General features: G+C 48.0%; 1 protein-coding gene across 1 annotated transcript in view; it reads right to left on the bottom strand.

Annotated features, from left to right (window-relative positions):
- MLKL (mixed lineage kinase domain like pseudokinase) overlaps positions 1-22557 on the bottom strand; it is a 26213-nt gene extending 3656 nt beyond the window's left edge. The window contains exons 1-10 of the mRNA XM_077831197.1: positions 22443-22557; positions 19742-20200; positions 17693-17809; positions 14246-14438; positions 12366-12463; positions 8047-8182; positions 6541-6625; positions 3240-3388; positions 1070-1119; positions 329-469 (exon numbers count right to left, since the gene is read on the bottom strand). Coding sequence (XP_077687323.1) covers positions 329-469; positions 1070-1119; positions 3240-3388; positions 6541-6625; positions 8047-8182; positions 12366-12463; positions 14246-14438; positions 17693-17809; positions 19742-20198 — 1426 coding nt within the window. The 5' untranslated portion in view covers positions 20199-20200; positions 22443-22557. The remainder of the gene's footprint in view (positions 1-328; positions 470-1069; positions 1120-3239; positions 3389-6540; positions 6626-8046; positions 8183-12365; positions 12464-14245; positions 14439-17692; positions 17810-19741; positions 20201-22442) is intronic.

Genomic DNA, 22557 nt, shown 5'->3' with positions numbered 1-22557 from the left:
GCAGGAATTACTGGGTGAAGTTCTCTGGCCTTTGTTATACAGGAGGTCAGACTGGATCATCACTGGCAGTTTCAGGGTTAAACTGCACTTGACCCACCATCCTGGTTTTCCTCAAGGGCACCCACTTAAAGGTTTCAGTCTTTCTAGCCATCTCCTCTTTCAGGCAGAGACCCCCATCCCTCTCCCTCCAGACTGGGGGTTTAGGCTTGCAGTCCCTCCACTCCTCCCTGGGATTTCCTCAGCAGGTCTGACCGGGGACAAGCAGCGATCACCTGGTAGCTAGTATTGCTGTAGAGTAAAGGGAAGCAAACATGGGACTCCATCCTACCTTCAGCAGAAGGACGTTGCAAAGGCTCAAAGGCCCGGCACTGATTGATGACATCCCGCAGGTGGGAGGGGCAATCTTCCCCAACAGGAGCCTGGTAACGTTGCTCATAAACTTTCTGATAGATCTGTTGGGAAGTACAGCCTAACACAACACACACAAATTGGGACGTCAGGAGGCACCAACTTGTTTTGGATTCCACAAGAAGGTAGCGGAGAGGGAACCTAATTAAAGCATTTAAATGGAGCCTCATGCGGCCTGCCAAGCCCACAGCAGGGAAGAGGCAGGATTGAAATACTCATTATGCTGCGTCCATGAAAAACTCATCTGCTATGAACCCTGCCTTAAGGCCCCAATTCCACAGCACTTAACTTCAATAGTAGCGAAGCACATACCTAAGTGCTTTGTTGAATACAGATGGGATTACTTATTTGCTTACAATTAAGTATGTGTCTTTGTAAGTGCTTTGCTGAATTGGAGCCTAAATTCCAGGAAAGATTCCAGAGTTAAAGCTACTTTGCTGCCTGGTCCAAGTGGATACAGGCATGTTGGACAGTCGTTCAGTCATTTCATAGCCCCTCTGGATCTGAAGCTCCTGAGCACTAGGTAGCAATAGGGAACATTTGCCAAGAGGTGCATTTGATCCCAAATATCACCCTGCATCAGCAGAACACATCTGGACTGGACCCTGGGCCTTTACCCAGGTGCTTGCAGTATGACAGAAAACAAGCCCTTGTTGCTCACCTTCAAATGGAATTTTGCCGGTCGCGATCTCCCACAGGACGATCCCAAAGCTGAAAGGACACAAACAGGCCTGCTGAGCATCAAAAAAGCCTCCTCAACCTCCCTCTGATCCCTCCTCCTATGCTCATCAGCTCTGCTGCTTGCTGGATAAAGTGTTGGAGAAGGAGGGTGAACCACACCCTCAGCCACCTAACAAACACATCATCTCTGAGCACTCCCTCCTTCCCCGTTTGGGAATCAGCATGTCAGGCTGATTTGTGAGCTGCTCTCCCACACAGCAGACGCATCTTCCACTCTGGACCCACCGGGCTGGCTCTTGTGATTATTCCAGAGAGTCCATCTAACTTAATATTGACTTCTGCCTACCTGTGTGCCCAATCCCTTTGGGAAGAGAACTTGCCAAGTGAAATGTCAAAAGCTCTTCCATTTCCTATGTGGTATTAATTTGTACTTTGGTAGCAGCCTCCATCCACAAAGCCCTATACAAACATTAATCAAGCTCTGCCCTATCTGTAGGGTGTCTAAGTAACACTGTTCCCTTTTAACAGAAGGGAAAGCTAATGGAGAGAGAGGTTAAGTTAGTGGTAGAGTCAGGAATAGAACTCAGTCATAGAATCATAGAATATCAGGGTTGGAAGGGACCTCAGGAGGTCATTTAGTCCAACCCCCTGCTCAAAGCAGGACCAACACCAACTAAATCATCCCAGCCAGGGCTTTGTCAAGCCGGGCCTTAAAAACTTCAAAGGAAGGAGATTCCACCACCTCCCTAGGTAACGCATTCCAGTGCTTCACCACCCTCCTAGTGAAAAAGTTTTTCCTAATATCCAACCTAAACCTCCCCCACTGCAACTTGAGACCATTACTCTTCGTTCTGTCATCTGCTACCACTGAGAACAGACTAGATCCATCCTCTTTGGAACCCCCTTTCAGGTAGTTGAAAGCCGCTACCAAATCCCCCCTCATTCTTCTCTTCTGCAGACTAAACAATCCCAGTTCCCTCAGCCTCTCCTCATAAGTCATGTGTTCCAGTCCCCTAATCATTTTTGCTGCCCTCCGTTTTCCAATTTTTTCACATCCTTCTTGTAGTGTGGGGCCCAAACCTGGCCACAGTACTCCAGATGAGGCCTCACCAATGTCGAATAGAGGGGAGCGATCACATCACTTGATCTGCTGGCAATGCCCCTACTTATACATCCCAAAATGCCACTGGCCTTCTTGGCAACAAGGGCACCCTGTTGACTCATATCCAGCTTCTGGTCCACTGTAACCCCTAGGTCCTTTCTGCAGAACTGCTGCCTAGCCACTCGGTCCCTAGTCTGTAGCAGTGCATGGGATTCTTCCGTCCTAAGTGCAGGACTCTGCACTTGTCCTTGTTGAACCTCATCAGATTTCTTTTGGCCCAATCTTCTAATTTGTCTAGGTCCCTCTGTATCCTATTCCTACCCTCCAATGTATCTACCTCTTTTCCCAGTTTAGTGTCACGTGCAAAGTTGCTGAGGGTGCAATCCACGCCATCCTCCAGATCATTAATGAACATATTGAAGAAAACCTGCCCCAGGCCTGATCCTCGGGGCACTCCACTTGATACTGGCTGCCAACTAGACATGGAGCCATTGATCACTACCCGTTGAGCCCGACAATCTAGCCAGCTTTCTAGCCACCTTATAGTCCATTCATCCAGCCCATACTTCTTGAACTTGCTGGCAAGAATACTGTGGGAGACCGTGTCAAAAGCTTTGCTAAAGTCAAGGAAGAACACGTCCACTCCTTTACCCTCATCCACAGAGCCAGTTATCTTGTGATTCTTGGTTCCCATCATTTTGTGCCAAGCAAGTCACCTACAGAACCTGTCTAAAAATCTGTCTTCTGTAGGAAACTCTGTCTGCAGCAAGAAGAAAAGGAGTACTTGTGGCACCTTAGAGACTAACCAATTTATTTGAGCATAAGCTTTCATGAGTTTGTTTCACAGTTCACATATGTTTCACAGTATGCATCCAGTGAAGTGAGCTGTAGCTCACGAAAGCTTATGCTCAAATAAATTGGTTAGTCTCTAAGGTGCCACAAGTACTCCTTTTCTTTTTGCGAGTACAGACTAACACGGCTGTTACTCTGAAACCTGTCTGCAGCAGTGCATCCAACCTTTATGTATTATAGTCCAGTATCCCCATACCTGTATATTTCACTGGGCACGTCATACTTGTGGCTCAGGGAAGCTAGGCCCAGGGGAGAGATGTAAGCCGAAGAAGGGACATCTGTCAATTTCTTCTTGCAGCTCCTCTTAATGGATGACTCAGTTTTACTCAATTCAAATCCTGACAGCTGATCAAGGGAAGGAGAGAAAGACAAAGGGAGGAACAGCATGAGCTCCATGCAGTCAGGGCCATGCAGCAATGATTACATAACTGGTCCTTAGCTCAAGGTTAATGAGCTGACTTCCTTTGGGTTATATGGTGGTCTTTTCATTGCCAGGGGACCAAGCAGACCACTGCAAGAACATGTTGCAGGGCCCACCTGTTCTGCTGAGTCCTCTGCTTTGCCGTGCAGGAGGTCATGGGTTTGATTCCCACTCCTGGGTCTTATAAGTGTAAGGCTGATGTGCTTGACCCCATATTGAGAAGGGAAGAAACAAGGGAGAGGGCGTGTTTCCTGGTGCACCACCATGATCCTCTCTGGCCAACTGATGGAAAGAAGCTGTCTTATCTAATCCTTGTGTGGAGATATGATGGCCACAATATTGGTAAGATTAAAAAGGGGGTAGAAGCAGAGATCCTCAAGGATGCAGATAAATCATAGAAATGTAAGACTGGAAGGGACCTTGACAGATCATCTAATCCAGTGGTTCCCAAACTGAGGTTCGCAAACCCCTGGGGGTTCACAGAACGTTACAGGGGGTTCGCCAGAAAAATGTCACTCATGGCGGCCAGAGGATCCCGGGCATTGGAGGCAGCAGGTGGGACCCGGTTGCAGGGCAGACAGCCGGAGCCCCAGGGAGAGCGGGGCTGGGCAGTTGGGGCTAGCAGCTTGAGCCCCGGTGGTCACCGGGACCTGCAGCCCGAGCTCAGTGGAGCTCAGTTGACTGGGGCAGTCAATGCGGTCCAGCAGCAGGAGCCTTGTGGAGTGCAGAGGAAATTTAAACTTAAAAGCCCTGGAAATATTCATTTTTAGGAGGGGGTTCACAAGATTTCACAATTTAGTGAAAGGGGTTCGTGGGCTGTTAAAGTTTGGAAACCACTGGTCTAGTCCAATGGTTTTCAAAGTGGGGTATGCATACTGTCATCAGGGGTACACGAGAAAAATCCTGTAATGGCAGACAGCTCACTCTATTTAGAAAGAATTGGCAGTCATAGGTATATTATGACCCTATCTCAGATGGGGGTATGCAGCAGACTACATTATTTGGAAAGGGGTTCACAGCCTAAAAAGTATGAAAACCACTGATCTCGTCCAATCCCCTGCACTGAGGTAGGACTATCTAGACAATCCCTGACAGGTGTCTGTTAAACCTGTTATGAAGGAGATTCTGTGACCTCCTTAGGTAATTTATTCCCGTGCTTAACTATCCTGACAGGACATTTTTCCTAACGTTCATCTTAAATCTCCTTTGCTGCAATTTAACTTCTGTCCTCAGTGGTTAAGGCAAACAATTTATCACCCTCCTCTTTATAACAATATTTTATGTACTTGAAGACTGTTGTGTTCCCTCCTCAGTCCTCTCTTCTCCAACAAACCCATTTTGCCCCCCAAATCTTTCCTCATAGGTCATGTTTTTTAGACCTTTAACCATTTTTGTTGCTCTCCTCTGGACCGTCTCCACATCTTTTCCAAAGTGTGATGCCCAAAACTGGACACAATACTCCAGTTGAAGCCTTATCAGTGCTGAGTACAGTGGAAGAATTACTTCTTGTGTCATGCTTACAACACTCCTACTAATATATTCCAGAATGATGTTTGCTTTTTTTGCAACAGTATCACATTGGTGACTCGTTTAGTTTGTGGTCCACTATAAGCCCCAGATCCTTTTCTGTAGCACTCCTTCCTAGGCGATCATTTCCCACTTTGTATTAGTGCAACTGATTATTCCTTCCTTATTGTAGTACTTTGCATTTGTCCTTATTTTATTTCATCCTATTTATTTCACGCCATTTCTCTAGTTTGTCGAGATCATTTTGAATTCTAATCCTGTCCTTCAAAGCACTTGCAACCCTTCCCAGCTTGGTATCATCCACAAACTTTCTATTTTCTATGCCATTGTCCAAATTGTTTCTGAAGATACTGAATAGAACCAGCCCCAGGACAGATCCCTACAAGACCCCACTTGATATATCCTTCCTGAACCATGGAAAGGGTACATGCTTGGTACCAGGGATGGGGCTCTTAGGATACGTCTGCATTGAAAACATCCCACTGCAGTAAGTCCCAGAGCAAGGCCTACAGACTCGGGCTCACACTACAGCGCTAAAAATAGCCATGTAAATGGTCAGGCTCAGGCTGGAGCTTGGACTCTGAAGCCCATCTCCCTCCTGAAGCTTCAGAGCCTGAGCTCCAGCTGGATCCAGAATGGCTACATGGCTATTTGTAGTGCCATAGTGCGAGCCCAAGTCTGCAGACTTGGGCTCAGAGACTCATTGCCGTGTTTTTTGTATTTTTTAAAGTGAAGACATACCCTGAGGTGGGTACTGTGTGTTTTAAGATCCCATGTTGTTATGACAATACTCTGTCATTCCTCAACTCTGCTTCTCCTCTTCTTCGTGCCATTCATCCTCACCTTGCTTGTGGCAGCTTGTCTTTAATCAGCCACTATCCCTGCATGAAGGGCTGATGGAAACATTTTCACTGAGGCTCATATTTGCAAACCTGGGGTCTTAAAGCTAGACACCCACATCCATATTTAGGTAGCTACATAAGTGTGGGGCTGGGGCCATCCTTTTGTTCTGTGTTTGTATAGCACCTAGCATGAGGGGTCCTGATCCACAAGGAGGGCTCCTATGCACTACAGTAATAACAAATAATAAATAACAACGTAGCGGGCTTTTCAGAGATGATGTTCATCCAATATTCCCATTAAAGTCAAGAGGGAATTCCCCGTCAGAGTCTGCAGTGCAGCAGTGCATTTTCAATATAAAAAGCAGCTGCATGTTAAAAATTTTGGGACTGTGTAGAACAGCCTGAAGTTAACATCTAAATAAACACACATAGACTCCTGTGCTGCTCATACTGTCCTGGGAGGAGGGCTGGAAAGGGGAAGAGGTTTTAAGGGGGGTGGGGAGGAAGACTGTGTAATGGTAGGGGTTTTGGCCATATAATTCAGGTGTCCCAGCTGCATAGTAAATTAGCACTGAAAGAATAGATGCTTGAGGTGTTACTCCGGAGGCCATGGCGTCCTGGGAGGCAGGGAGGGAAGGTGAGATGGAATAGATACCCACAAAAGCTTTCAAACCTCTCAAAAAGTCTTCTCACAAGACAGCTCTTACCTTCACACAGTAACCTTTAGCAACCAAAAACTTGGTACTATTGATGCATCCATGCAATTTAGACTTCTCCCCCGTCTGGTGCAACCTACGGCCAGTCAGAACCAAGAGCAGAAAGCATTAGCAATGGATCCATTGCCACCTTCCCTCTCTCTGCTCCCACCCAGAACAGCGACAAGGACGGACCTTTGGACACTACTGAGCATTCAGAAGCCCCCCCTGGTGTGCCCAGTTATTCTGGGACAACAGCCACAAATCAGACCTTTCCAATGGCTACAAGATAATCATTTTTTGCCTGTAAAGTGGCAAGCCAGTAAATGCCATTGTCAGAGCCGCCTAGGAACAGTAGGCAGTAACCGGTCTGTTACTGGGCGGTAGTCCTAATGATCTAGTGATGTTCTATAAGGTACTTCTGGAAACAGCAGCACCAGGTATCTCAGGAGAAAGGCTCTTTCTACCAGGCTTCAGGCCAGATTTGCAAGCCAAGGGCATCTGAGAATCTGGGCACTTTCTTATCTAACCCCAGCCTCCCATCAGTTCTCCCGCTGCCTGTTTCGATATCATGGGATTTGTGGATGGTGAGGGTGACTTTAACCACGGTACCTACAACCCATCCACCCTTGCTCTTCTATAGACGAGACCAATTCAGGCATATAGTGGGACATCAGAAAATGAATTCATTTGTCTTCAGTCATGCTTGGTACCTTGTCACAGACCTAGATGCCATGCCATGCTTCCATTTCCCCTTTTTATCATATAAATAAATCCATCTTTGCCTCTCCCTTTTTCAGGGGAATCTTCATTTACCCACAACCATTGAGCCAACATCAGAGAATAGTCCAAAGCTTTGTTTCTTCCTTACCAGAATCTCTTGCCTCTTCTGACCACGCATTTGCCAGAAGTCCCTCTTGTCTCTCAGACTCCATTGCTCTGGTCCTGCCCATGCTGGGGTTTAGTCTCTGGTTTAGCTACTCTTCCTCAGAGCACTAACTTTTCAGTAACTAGCCTCACTCTAGGGCAGTGGCTCTCAAACTTTTTCACTGGTGACCCCTTTCACATAGCAAGTCTCTGAGTGTGATCCCCCTTATAAATTAAAAACACTTTTTTATATATTTAACACCATTATAAATGCTGGAGGCAAAGCGGGGTTTGGGGTGGAGGTTGACAGCTCATGACCCCCCATGTAATAACCTCACAACCCCCTGAGGGGTCCCCAATCCCCAGTCTGAGAACCCCTGCTCTAGGGGGTCTCTTTCCTTCTACAGCCTACCCTTCAGCCGTCCTACTCCCTTCCCAGAGCTAGGCACAGACTGTCAGGGAGAGATTCCTTTCCCACTGGCACTTTCCTTTTTATACTATCATAGCCTCCTCCTAATTCAGCTGTTTCAATTCTAATTAACTAAAGGGCACTCCCATGAGCATCGGATTGCTCCCTGGTGCAGCCCATCGGGTCATCATGGGTCAGCTGGGCTCTAATTCTTCTAAAGGGCCACTGGCCCCATGACATACCTGTATAGGCCTCTGGCCGCATCCAGCGCCATCCGAATGCGAGTCTCCCAGGGGAGCTGGGGTTTCCTTGTCAGCACGTCCCGCAGGGTCCCCTTTTCACAGTATTCCATGACAATGGAGAAACAAGGACTTGAACCTGATCAAAAGAGAAGCCCAGTGAATGGTGACCTGAGCTGAGGCAACTCACGTGTTTACTTCATTCTCCATTGGAAATGCAGAATCCTGGTTAATGCAACTTTAACTCTGCACAGTTCAAATCAAGCATTGTCAGGAGATTCAGGAGTGACAGTTCTTAAGGCCCTTTGATGTGCCCACGTTGTGGGCAATAAAAAATATAGGAATGGCCATACTGGTCAGATTAATGGTCCATCTTGCTCAGCATGCTGTCTTCCAACAGTGGCCAATGCCAGGTGCTTCAGAGGGAATGATCAAAACAGACAATCACCAAGTGATCCATCCTCTGTTGTCCACTCCCAAGAGACCAGACCTGACTTCTGCAACCCATGCAATCCCTGGAGTTGCTCAGATGTAACTGGGAAGAATTTTTTGTAAGGTTTACACGTGGACACCTGATGAGCAGTCAGAAATGCCCCAGGTAGCCAATGAAGGGAGTTAATATTGCTATCGCTAAAAAGCCTCCACAAATTATTGATTGCACAGGCCAGGCTGACAGGAGGGGGAAAAAGAGAGCACGATTGTTTCGAAAACCCGAGCTTGGGGGGCCTCCAAAACATTTGTAACATCTGTGTAAAAATAAAGTGAAATGGGAGAGGGTGGGACCCCAGTAAACATGATGTGTCAGGGCCTGAGGGCATGTGCAAAAACCCGAAAGCACACCTTTTTAATCTCTTATGCTGCCATTTAATTCCCTGTCCCCAATTTATCAAGGGCCCGATTCTGCCACCCTCCATTCACACCGCACAGTCCACACAGGCTGAGCTTCCCCCTTAATTTACCGATTAGCCATATTTACCTGGGGCTAGACCTGCCTTATAGCTGTGAGTAGGGGTGGTACGGAGCTGCACTGACCCAGTGGGAGCACAAGGAGGCATTGTGCTCAGGGAAGCAGTGCCTCCTGAACTTCCCACCAGGCAGGGAAAGAACACCCATTGTGCCACTCCTTGGGAGGGTATGATCCCTTCCATGGCTAGCCAGCTTCATGGACTGGTGCAGGGGGATAAGAGTGAAACTATTGGGCTGCCTCCTCCCTCCCCCTTGTGGGGTGGCTTGAGCCCCAGGGGGAGCTGGCAGGGAGCAGCCCCTGTGCTCAGTAGACCTCAGAGACTGCAGCTGTGGCTGGCCCAAGAGGAGAGAACACTGGGGTGAAGGAGCGTAGTGACCATGGACCAGAACTGAGGTCAGTACTTGGCTGCTGGAGTTAGCTTCACCACCATGGCTGCCACCCCCACTGTTTCCTGGGCTCTGGAGCCTTTGTCAGCCTGATCCTGAGTGATGTCCTGCCCAGACGGGCCAGAGAGAGGGACCCAGACGACGTCGCCCCCCGACTGGCTCCAGCTGAATCCCAGCCACACCCGGGGTGACACAGGATCAGACTGTAACAACAACAACTCCAGCCCATTGCAGGTAGCTGCTTCTCTTTTCCCCAGCACGAGCGTTATTACCACCTTTGATACCTTCTAAGGGACTGTCAGACACTTGGCTTTGCCTTCTCACTCCAGCTAAAGGGAAAGGGAACAAAGGATGTTGTTACAACAGAACCCTTATTTAATGTTTTTCCAAGGCTTCAACTGCTTTTCCTTCTTTTCTGTATCGTTAAGAAAAAAGGTTCAAGGGAATTTTAAAGGTGTGTTTGCCATGGTATTAAGCGGGCTGAGGTCTCTGTATCCCAACCTTGTCTAACCTTGTTTAATGCTGGACAGTGACTGGGTTATGTTTGGCCCATATATTCCATCTATATTCCATCTATATTCATACAACTTTATTGGGTCAAATGCTAAATGACATTTAGTATAAATAAGAATGCTAAAGCAGCTTTTATTTTAGGTGAAAGTGCACTGCTATGGGCCATGCACTCACTCTGGGCTTGGTCCCCCGCAGTGTCCACTTTCCCTTGGAATGCTTATGGTCACAAGGAATGAGTGGAAATGCATGAAAGAGTAATTGATGATGAACCTTTAATTATATTTAGCAAAATACTATATTATATATAATTTTACGTAGCCTTATTCCGTTAAATGGAGGTCTGTTTCCAACTCCTTCTCCCATTGGCCTCTCACATGTCCTGCTTAGAATGAGGGCATCTGCTTGTGGATCTCAACAGATTTTGCCAGAAAATGTACATCTCAGACGGGAATCTTCTACTATGTCCTCAGATCAAGAAACTGAATTATTGGTCCATGATGAGCTACAGCTGACATGCTGGAATCTCTGACTGGACAACAGTGTCCCCTGTGGCAGAGTAGGTGATTCAGTGAGCCCCACAAAACTTAATACTAACTATGCAGAGAGAAGTGTGTGGGTGTGGGTGTGTGGGGGTGTGGTATCTCTCTTGTACCACCAATGACATTTGGAGTTGTATCCTGCTCTCTTCCTGGCATTGGCCATCTAGAGAAGGGGAAGTGAAAGATTCCAAGTCTGAAGTACAACTCAGAGAGAGAAAAGACCAAACTTGCCACACTGCATGTAAAAGAGCTCCAAGTTACATCTTATCATCAATAACGCCACTGGTAAAAATCAACTTTGTTCCAAACTAAGACCAATCACATGAGCTAAAGAGTTTGAGAAGTAAAAGGTGCGAAAACCATTGTGGAGCAATTCAGAGAGGCTTGAATCACTTCAACACCCGTTAGAGTGTGTGCGTCTCTCTTTGCAGATCACTTAACTGTCCCCCAAAGTAGACACTACATTCCTAAGGCTGTTATTTAAACAGTAAGAGATCTCCAAACCAGGGTTGTTCTAAAGCGGCTACAAGCTTGGGACTCTTATCAATCATCCTGTGTCTGTGCCAGGCTGTCAGAAAGATGCAGGCAAATGTGTTAAAATGGGGAGGAGAAATAAACTAGATCAGGCGTTCTCAAACTTCATTGCACTGCAACCCCCTTCTGACAACAAAGTTACTACATGACCCTGGGGGGCAGAGGGGAGCAGAGCCCGAGCCCCACCTCCCTGGGTGTGGGGAGAGAGGGGCCCACATCCCAAGCCTCACCACCCCAGGTGGGGGTGCAGTTCAGACTTCAGCTTCTGCCCTGGGTCCTAGCAAGTCTAATGCAAGCCCTGGCGACCCCATTAAAATGGGGTCACAACCCACTTTGGGACCCACAGTTTGAGAACCGCTGGACCAAATAAACCAAAGTTTGATGTAATTTCTGTGAAAAGTGAAGTTAATGGAAGAAAGCAGTTTGAGAAGGAAGTTAACTGGCAAATCTGTTTAAGAGCTGTACTTCCTTAAGGGCAAGTAACAGGCTCTGAGCTAACTCACTTAAATAAAAGGGAATGGCCTCTCCCCTTAACTTTCCTCTAAAACCCGAAGAGAATTGTTTTCTAAACTTGTTCAATATGAATTCATTACTAATTGCAGTAATTGGCGAGCCAGATAAATTGAACCAGTGCGTTATCTCAATTACAACCTTAATTTGACCATTGTAAATTAGGTTAGGACAATTATAAGTTAAATTAACCAGTGACATGTTGCTTAAACTGATATTTGTTTGCCAACTACTTGCTTAATCTTTTAGTGCATTCATAAGAGATACACTGAACTGGTTTGTATCTCAAAACTTCAATGCAGACAAAGTAACCTACATAGGGGAAAAAGGTAAAATCATTAAAGATCATTCCTTAGCCTGTACTATAGTTTAGTTACTTAAAATAACATTGCATTGTTCCTGCAGGAGACAGCTCCCAGTGTCTTCCTTCTTGCGGAATCTGAGCAAGGTTCAGCCACAGGCTGGCCCCATGTCACTTAGGGGAATGAAAAGCAGACACGGCTCAGCTCCACTTTGCTGTATATGTACTATTGGAGTCATGAATTCCTGCGGAGAGTGGAAAGGGGTGGCCAGAGCAGGGCCCTATCCCTTCAGGTATTCTCTTGGCCATGCCAGCTGTGGTATTACATCATGGGCCTTCCATCCCTGTTGCCTGGCTTTGGCCATATCTCATCATACCCATCCGGGCTGTGGCTGTGTCACGTTTGATGTGACAAGTGTGGGCTGATGTCTGGACTCGTACATTCAGGCACCTCCACTTGTGCAGCAGCAGGGGTGACAAACGCTGTGCTAGGAGGTGGGTGCAAAGAGGTGACATGGGAGCCTGCTGTGGAGAGTCAGTGACTGAGATCCCACCACACCGGGGCCCCTTACCGCTCTCATCGATGCAGATCCCATACATACGAAGGATGTTCGGAGACTCAAACTTCTTCATGGTTTCAATCTCCTTCCTGAAAATCTCCCTCACCTTCCTGCAACAGGCAGTAGAGCAGTCAGGCCTCTGGGCAGAGTGGGTCTGTGAGAGCTGGTGGGGCAGGGACAACCCCCTCCTCCAGTACAGTCCAATGTGGGCTAATCTTGGTAACATGTTCTCCAACCCCATTCCAGGCTTCCTCCCCAAGCTTGAAGTATAGCAGAGAGCAAGCACACAAATCCCCCATTAACTGCATTTTGCTATCTTTGCAGTTCTCTAAAGAGTAGCCACCTAAGGATACCAGTGGTTTCCTGCTCTGTGAGACTTCCCAGCATGCACCTTGCTAGCAATGTGGCAGCCATCACTCATTGGCACTGGAGCCTGGTGTCCATGCTTGTGAGGAGTAATGCACGTCCATCCCCCTAGCATTCCCCTAGCATTTTCTTTTCAGTACCCTTCACCCACCAGGGTTCCTTAAAAACCGCAGAGAACCTCTGAATATTGGGAGGAAGAAAGCAAACAGCTCTGTCCCACACCCCCCACCATAGCAAGATGCCATGTCTGAAGATGAATGGCAGATGTGATGGCACCAGCAGAAGGAATGCTGGGATGTGTCAGCTGGTGAGTACTTGGGGCCTGATCTCTGGGGAAGGAAAACTAAGTTAAAAGGAGTAATGGGCTTAAATTCTCCCACAGCCTGTCAATTTGGGCATTCTGCATCCAACGAGGATGCCTATTTGTGTGTAAACTCCAATGAAGTCCCTTGTGTCCATCTCCAGGAGCTGCACTTTTGGGAATCAGATCCCATTGCATTTTCCAGGCAAACTAGGAGACAACCCCAGGATCCTGCCCAACATGCCCTCTCCCCACAGGACAAATTCTAGTGTTTAAGTCATGGGTGGGCAAACTTTTTGGGCTGAGGGACACATCTGGGTATGGAAATAGTATGGCGGGCCATGAATGGTCACAAAATTGGGGTGCAGGAGAGGGTGACAGCTCTAGCTGGGGCTGTGGGCTCTGGGGTGGGGCTGGGGATGAGAGGTTGGGGGTGCAGGAGGGTGCTCCGGGCTGGGACTGACGGGTTCGGCAGGCAGGAGGGGGATCAGGGCTGGGGCAGGGGGTTGGGGTGCAGGCTCTGGGCCTCAAGCAGCTCCTGGAAGCAGCGGCATGTCCCCCCTCTGGCTCTTATGGGGAGGCATGGCCAGACAGCTCTGCACGCTGCCCCATCCGCACGCACCATCCCTGCAGCTCCCATTGGCGATTCCCAGCCAATGGGAGCTGTGGGGGCAGCGCCTGGGGCAGGGACAGCATGCGGAGTGGAGCCCCCTGGCTGCCTCTACACATAGGAGCCAGAGGCGGGGCATGCTGCTGCTTCCGGGAGCTGTGCGGAGCCAGGGCACGCATGGAGCGGGGCAAGCTCCCGACCCCACTCCCTGGCTGGAGTGCCAGAGCAGGGCAAGCCCCGGACCCCGCCTCTTGAGGGGAGCTCGAGGGCTGATTAAAACGTCTGAAGGGCCAGATGTGGCCCCTGGGCTGTAGTTTGCCCCCCCAGTTTGAGTTATTATAGTTAGATTGCTGCTTTTGGTTTCCCTCATCTTTGTGGTTCTTACTCCACCTTCCCTGCATAACACCAGACCGGCACACACAGAGAGCAGCATGTTTTGCTATCAACTTTAGCAGGGAGAAAGCAAAGCTACTTTGTCAGTGCCCAGTTTGTCTCCCTGCTGAAGAACCCCCTTTCTTCAGTGTCAAGGCCTTTCTCAGTGATTGAGGGAGAGGATGACAGCAGTCCCCTCCTCAGTAGTTACATTCTTGTTGGGACCTTTGCTAAATAACTCACTCAGTGGAGGTGATCACAGGGTTTTTGAAGACTTTGATGGCAACAGGGTACTTGTAGAATTCTCCTTTGTAGAGCGTGTGGCTTTTGGATTCCATCAGGAAGGTCCATGAGGTTTTAGTGAGATCCTCCATCCTAATCTCAGTGATTTCCTCTCTTGGAACAGCATTGTCCTTTTTCATGACTGCGTCCTGCACTGGGACAAAGGGAAACAAAGAGGGGGTTTTAAATGATGCTCTTGGTAAGAAATCTCTTCCTCTGGCTATGCTATGGAGTCCATGCCAGCACACTGCCCTTTTGCTGATGCAGTGTACGACGACAGAAGGAGTTTTTCTGCTGGTGTAGAAATACCACCTCCCCAAATGACATTAACAGCTTTCATCAGCATAGCTGTGTCTATACTGCAGTTTTTGTCAACATAGCTGCGTCGTCAGGGTGAGGTTTTCCCCCGTATATCCCCGATTGATGTAGCTATGCTGCTATAACTTCTAAGTGCAGACCAAGCCTCTCTCTGCCTTCCCAGCCCGTAGGAGAAATAACTTGCTTATTTCATAATTTGTTGTATGGATGGAGGCACTTGACCTAATCTAGCCAACGAGTTTTTTATACGTGCTCATCACCACAGCATCCAGATTTAATGATTCAATGGCATCTTCCCACATATGTCCCTAGTTTGGAGACACAATGGCCTGTCATAATTTGTCTCTGGATAAACGAACGTGCGGTGGAGGGAGCTCCACATGTCCTATAAAGCTGCTATATGGCTTCCCTACGGCTTGTTGCAACTGTGCCATAATGGAGAACAAGGCCTATGCAGTGAGATTTCAGGGCTTTATCTCATAGACTGAGACTTTAAGACCAGAAGGGACTATCATGAGTCATTATGAGTCAGCAATGTGCCCTTGTTGCAAAGAAGGCTTACAGCATATTGGGCTTCATTAGTAGGAGCATTGCCAACAGATTGCGAGAAGTGATTATTCCCCTCTATTCGGCACTGGTGACGCCACATCTGGAGTATTGCGTCTAGTTTTGTTCCCCCCACTACAGAAAGGATGTGGACAAATTGCAGAGAGTCCAGTGGAGGGCAACGAAAATGATCAGGGGGCTGGGGCACATGACTCACAAGGAGAGGCTGAGGGAACTGGGCTTGTTTAGTCTGCAGAAGAGAAGAGTGGGGCGGGAGGGGAGATTTGATAGCAGCCTTCAACTACCTGAAGAGGTATGGATCTCGGCTGTTCTCAGTGGTGGCAGATGACAGAACAAGGAGCAATGATCTCAAGTTGCATTGGGGGAGGTCTAGGTTGGATATGAGGAAATACTATTTCACTAGGAGGGTGGTGAAGCACTGGAATGGGTTGCCTAGGGAGGTGGTGGAATCTCCATCCTTAGAGGTTTTTAAGGCCCAGCTTGATGATTTAGGGATGATTTAGTTGGGGATTGGTCCTGCTTTGAGCAGGGGGTTGGACTAGATGACCTCCTGAGGTCTCTTCCAACCCTAATCTTCTATGATCATCTAGTCTGCCCTCCTGGACATTGCAGGCCCATAACCTCTGGCTGAGTGACTGAAGTCCACAAATCTTGATTTAAAGACTTCATGTTACAGAGAATCCACCATTTACTCTAGTTCAAACCAGCAAGTGACCCGTGCCCCATGCTGCAGAGGAAAGTGAAAACACCCCAGCATCCCTGCCAATCTGACCATGGGGAAAATACTTTCTCAACCTCAGTTATAACAATCAGTTAGACCCTGAGCATGTTGTTGAGACCCACCAGCCAGACACCTGGGAAAAAATTCACTGTAGTAACGCAGACCCATCTAGTGTCCCATTTCCTACCCTTGGAGATATTTGCTAACAGCAGTAGTGAATAGGCCATATGCTACATTGTAGGCAGTCTCATCACACCATCCTCTCCATAAATTTATCAAGCTGAGCCTTGAAACAAGCTAGGTTCTTTGCCCCCACTGTTCCCATGGGAGGCTGTTCCAGAACCTCACTCCTCTAATGGTAACAAACCTTTGTCTAATTTCAAACCTAAACTTGTTGATGGCCACTTTATATCCATTTGTTCTTGTGCCAACATTGACCGTTAAGTTAAATAACTCCTTTCCCTCCCTAGTATTTATCTATCTGATGTATTTATAGACAGCAATTATATCTCCCCTCTGCCTTTGTTTTATTAGGCTAAAGAAACCAAGCTCCTTGAGTCTCCTCCCTTAAGGTAGGTTTTCCATTCCTCGGATCATCGTAGTAGCCCTTCTCTGCTCCTCTTCCAGTTTGAATTCATCTTTCTTAAGCATGGGAGACCAGAACTGCACACCGTATTCCAGGTGCGGTCTCATCAATGCCTTGTATAACGGCAGGTTTCAGAGTAACAGCCGTGTTAGTCTGTATTCGCAAAAAGAAAAGGAGTACTTGTGGCACCTTAGAGACTAACCAATTTATTTGAGCATAAACTTTCGTGAGCTACAGCTCACTTCATCGGCAATAACACTTCCCTGTCTCTCCTGGAAATACCTCAACTGATGCATCCAAGGATAGACTTAGCCTTTTTCACAGCGCATCACATTGGCAGCTTATAGTCACCCAGTGATCAACCCATACACCCAGGTCTTTCTCCTCCTCTGTCACTTCCAACTGATATGTCCCCAGCTTATAGCAATAATTCATGTTGTTAGTCCCTAAGTGCATGATCTTGCACTTTGGACTATCAGATTTCATTCCATTTCTATTACTCCTGCTATCATTAAAAGCGCATCTATTCCCACTTTCTCTCCTACCATGAGTCACTAATGCCCAATATCAAGAATTACCAGAACTATATTGCAGGAGCTGGGTCTCGGGAGCTAGCCAAGTAGCCTGGGGGTGACGCTGTGCCCTGCCAGGTGGGAATTGCTGAGTCTGCATGTGTCTGGCTCTTAGCGCTTACAAGACATAAAGGAGCAGACTGAAATCACATCATTGACGACTCAGGGTGGCCAGTATGTGAGCAGTACTGAAACTCCTTGAAGGTGGTTCAGCCCTGCCCTCCTGGAAGGGGTGGTGGGGAGGGATGCAAAGGCAGCACAGAGATGCTTTGTCGCAATGGAGAGATCTAGCCTTTAATGATTCCTCCCCTCCCATTCCACACCAAGGTAACCCCTCTGTGGAAGACTTCTGCTGTGGGGAGGATGAGGACCCTGGATGGATGTTGTGTGGGGTTTTGCAGGCTTGACAAGGTAAATAGGAGCCATCCAACATAGGAAGCAGAGCTGAACTTGAAAGGAGCCCATGGAGGCACCAAGTACTCCACCTATTCTTAATCCGATCCATCAGGACTGCAAATCCCTCCACTGAACTTGCTTACCCTGAGCCTGGAGGATGATTATTCATTGTCAGCAGTTCGCAGCCCACCCTTGCCCTGCCCTGGGAGGGGTATGCCGGAGGGGAGAGAGGCCTGATGGTAACTTACATTTTTGCATCATTTGGCGAACTTCTTCCACCCTGCTTCCCACATCCTCCACCTTTGTTCCCACATGTCTGACATCATTATGGACATTATCCACTGCATCTTTGGTCTCTGTACTTCCTAGGGGAAAGGAAGAAGCAGAAAGTCAAAGTCATTAAAGGAACTTGTGAGATGGATGCTTGTTGAGCACCATTGGGGTTTGTTGCATGGCATAGTCTTCCACATGGTCTGGGCACCAGGGGACTGACTGAGTGTACCCTGAGACTGGGCTGTGTGCCAGAGAGGTTTAGTGGGACTGGCCTTTCATGCTGTTAATTTTTCACCCGGCTTAAAGTGCAGTTCTGCTCTGAAAAGTGACTCCATGAGAATGGCCCTGCCGGGCTCCTTGTTTATTTTCTCTTAGCAACTCTAGAGCCAGTGTGCTTAGTGTACAGGGGAAAACATCTGACCTGCAAACTTGGATCTGAGAGGCACGCTAGGCTCTTCCCTTCTTCCATGTCAACACTGAGACTCAAATTAGGATCTCAGCAACACCTGTCCCAGCCCAATTGTCTTCAGTGTAACTGACTGGGACGTAGTAAATAATGCAGCGGATCTATCCATTTTCTCAGACACCTATCACCATGGTACCTAAGCACTGATGCAGAAGAAGGAATCAACTTCAGCTCCCTCTCCCATAGCTGTGTTGACTCAGCAGAGCCAACGCAGGAGTAAAAAGCAGAAGAACGTATCATTGTCAGCGCAATAACCTGGCAGCAGATCTGCTGAGTGTGAAGAGGCCATTTTTTCATCATTGCTTTTCAGAGTAGAACAGTGCTGTATAAGGCAGCTATCGCCCCCTCCATCGCTGTGCCAGTCTTAGAATGCTGCCAGCCCCCAATATCTTTTGGAAGGTTTGAGGGTGGCATTTTTAGTTGCACTTTTGTAACTATGGGACTTGGATTGCCTAGGTTACATAGACACCTGTGAAAATCCCACCCGCCAGCACCAGTCACTTCCTGGTTCACATCGAACAAACACCTCCTCCTTGTGGGCCATTATTTTGCTACTTTGAAACCTGAATCTGCGGCTGCAAGGTCACAGCTCTAGCGCTGTCCTTCCCACCACTCCAGGTCCAACCCCAGCCCCTTCTGTACCTGGAATGTATCACTTCAGAGAAGCCAGAGCCCTGAGGTTTCTTTTAGATTCAGAGATTCCAAGGCCAGGAGGGACCATTGTGATCATCTACTCTGATCCCCTGTAGAGCACAGGCCAGAGACCTGCCCCACAATAATCCCTAGGGCAGATCTTTTAGGGAAACATGCCATCTTGGTTTTAAAATTGTCTGATGGAGAATCAACCACAACCCCTGGTAAATTGTTCCAATGGTTAATAAGTCTCGCTTAATTAACTCCTTATTTCCAGTTTGAATTTGTCTGGATTCAACTCCCAACCATTGGATCGTGTTAGACCTTCCTCTGCTGGACTGAAGAGCCCATTATTAAATATTTGTTCCCCATGTAGGTACTTATAGATGGTAATCAAGTCATCCCTTAACTTTCTCTTTGATAAGGTACACATATTGAGCTCCTTGCATCTATCACTATCAGGCAGGTTTTCTAATCCTTTAATCATTCTTGTGGCTCTTCTCTGACCCCTCTGCAATTTATCAACATCTTTCTTCCGTTGTTTGGCACTAGAACTGGACACAAGATTCCAGCAGTGGTCACACAAGTGTCCTGTGTAGTAGGTGCCGGTGCCCACTAGCCTGCCAATAGACCTGCTGGTATGGTTAGATCAAGGGTAGAGGAACAGGTCTGGGTCCTGTGTTCTTGAAGGGCTCACAGAAGTGGTAGAACTGCATCAGCCAATATCACAACATTGTGACACAAATGACACATCATTGATCTGGGTCCCTTGTAGGCTTAGCCTGTTCCTGTTTGAAGTGCAACCCTTGGGCCAAAGCTGAACCTTGCAGCAGAAAGAGGAAGCGGAACCAGACATGCTGGCTCCAGCCGTCCCAGCTAATTCCCAATTGTAAGGTATGTGAGAGTCTTAAAAATGCATATTCACTTGTGAGCAGCTCCTCCCAGAGGGCTTTGTCATCCTTGGTGTCCTGGCTGTCCTCCCTGCTGCAGGTGTCTTGCTGAAAGGTCTCGAGGAAGGACTGTTTATTCTCAGCCTGCAGCAGGAGGGAGAGCCCTTGAGCAGCATCCCCAAGGCGCTCGTTCACTCGCGCAAACCCCTCCACGACATCGCTGGCTTTCAGGAACTTCTGCAGCCAGTTCGTCTGGCTGTACTTCTTCACCAGCTCCTGGGCCTTCTCCAAGGTCTCCAGCAGCTGCTGCAGCGTCTCTTCTACCTGGGAGGAGATTTGTTTCGGAGGCTGTGCCCTGAGGACCTCCACAGGCCTCAGCAGGATGTGAACGCGGTACACGAGACGGCGGCACTGGTGCTTACAGCACTTCACTTGTTCGCACTGGGCGTAGATGATGTGGGCCACATTCAGGACCTTCTCCACTACCTCCATATCTGAAAGGAATGGGATTCATCTATCAGTAACATGGCACGCCCTGTGCTGGGGATTCCTAGCTCCCAAGACCATTATGACCATCTGCTGTGACCTGCTGTATCCCACAGGCCTACCCCCTAATAGCTGCTGTTTGAGCTAGAGCCTCCATCCAACCTTGATTTAAAAATGGCCAGTGATGGCGAATCCACCACCCCTTTGGCATGGGAAGGGGATGTTATTTTCCTTTATTGCTTTTGTTTTGAAGTGATAGGATTTATATTAGATAAATCCCCCCTTAGTCTCTTCCTACCCTTAGGTGCAAGAGCCTTCTCCTCTGCAATCCCTGCCAGGTGGGACAGCATCCCTGTACCTCTGCCTCACTGACCAGTGACAGATGAACCTCCCAGGGAGCTGAAATTCAGGCCTATGCAGAGGGCTAGCACTAAGTCCCAGTGTTCTGTTTAAGTCCATCTTAAGTCCTGAGGGTGCCATGGGCTTGTGCAGGCTTTCTGCATGACTTTCACCCCAGGTTCGCAGTTGGGGTTCATTTTGGATGAGCATGTGAGCAGTCAGCTTCTTGTGCCAACTGAGTCTGAGCCACCCAACCTTTCTGAGGCTGGTAGTAGAAGCCCTGTGCACCAACTGAGGCCAACTGAGGCAAGGGCCAAAGATGTGTCCAAATATTTCAGAACCTTAGATGCAGAACTGGACAAGGGTCAGACTGGGTACATTGTGCAGTTACCACATTGGCATACATACACATACACAGAGAGAGAGAGTCACACTTTTTGCAAGCTCAATTCTAAAAATCAGGCCCCAGAGATTAGAAGGGGTGAAAGGGCTTCTGATATTTGTGTTTCCCCAGACCGATCTGCCCATCCCTCATAGACTTTTCCAACAGACTCTGAAAATACCTTTGCCTAACATATTTTTATATTTCTCCCTCCCTCCCTTATTCTTCTTATAACAGGGCACTTGATTTACCATACGTCTTCACGCAGTTGCGTTTTAGATATCTTTCAGAGTAACAGCCGTGTTAGTCTGTATTCGCAAAAAGAAAAGGAGTCCTTGTGGCACCTTAGAGACTAACCAATTTATTTGAGCATGAGCTTTCGTGAGCTACAGCTCACTTCATCAGATGCATACCGTGGAAACTGCCTATCGTGTACTATGTTATGTCATTTCTCACCATGTTTTGCGCTGCTCCTAGAGAATATGCTCTCTGTAGGAAGGCTATTCATTAACACGTGAATGCATTGTACTCTATAGCTGACACTATGCTACACCAATGAGGTGTCAAGGTTACTGAGTTACATTCTCAAGACAGACACATTTGCTGTGCCTTGGACATTCCCTCCATGAGGCTGCACACCCTGCTTGCCACAGGATGACTTTATCTTTCATTGTTCAAAGCAATAATAGTCTCCAGGGTCCAGATCCTCAGCTGGTGTAAATCAGCATTGGTTTCAATCAAATTACGCTGATTTAAACTAGTTGAGAGTCTGGTCTGATTTGCCCCAATCTGAGCTCCCCACTCATTTTTGTAATTCAGCCTTTACTCTGGTGAAACTCACCCTGGAGTCAGCGGATGTTTGGCCTGAGTCAGTACAGAATAAGGACCTCAGGGACTGGCCCATCATCAAAACAAATAGACCACACGTGCCCTTCTATTGGAGGGCCTGCTTTGCTGCCACCCTGCCCACCCCTCCGCCCAGCCAAATATGCACTGGGTGGGGAGAATTCCCTGTGAAGCCTGTCACTAGCAGGCCATATGGTCACAACTGAGTAATGCTTTGCTCCCCGCTGGCCCTCTGAGGGCACAGTGTGACCCTGCTTAGCCACCCCTTTTCTGAGCATCCTTGCAGTCAGCGATGCAAACATGGACCGCAGAAATCTGCATATTCGGAGCCCACCCACAGAGACAGGCTCACCAGAATCCCAGGCAGCCTTTCTGGGTACTTTCCCTTCTGTTGCCTGTCTGCCTTCTCTTTCACTTTTGAGGCTAGCCAAAGGGCTTGCAGTCAGAAGATGACTCCTCCAAAGCTGGGCAGAAAAGAGAGCTGTCTGGGAGCAGCTGTAGCCTATCCCAGGAGCCTGCCTGGCTCTAATAACTCCATACTTTGTGTCTCGGTCAGGGCAGAGGTTCAACAAAAGCATTTTAAAATTGTAACCAGTTTCTCTTCCCTTCAGAGATCAGCCTGGCACTTCCCAGCTCAAAGTTCCTTCCTCTCTTCAGTGTAGCAATCAAACAGACAAACTTACCTGATCCCCTGCCAAGCTATTTCTGTCCTTGATCCCTTCTCTTGTCCGAGAGACCTACCGAGTATCATAGTAAACTTTTGAGAAAGTCCCTCTGCTTGTCTCTCTCCCAGTTTGG

Source organism: Eretmochelys imbricata, chromosome 12 (genome assembly GCF_965152235.1).
Source record: "Eretmochelys imbricata isolate rEreImb1 chromosome 12, rEreImb1.hap1, whole genome shotgun sequence".
NCBI lineage: Eukaryota > Metazoa > Chordata > Testudines > Cheloniidae > Eretmochelys > Eretmochelys imbricata.
This window is presented reverse-complemented; position numbering and strand designations above follow the sequence as displayed.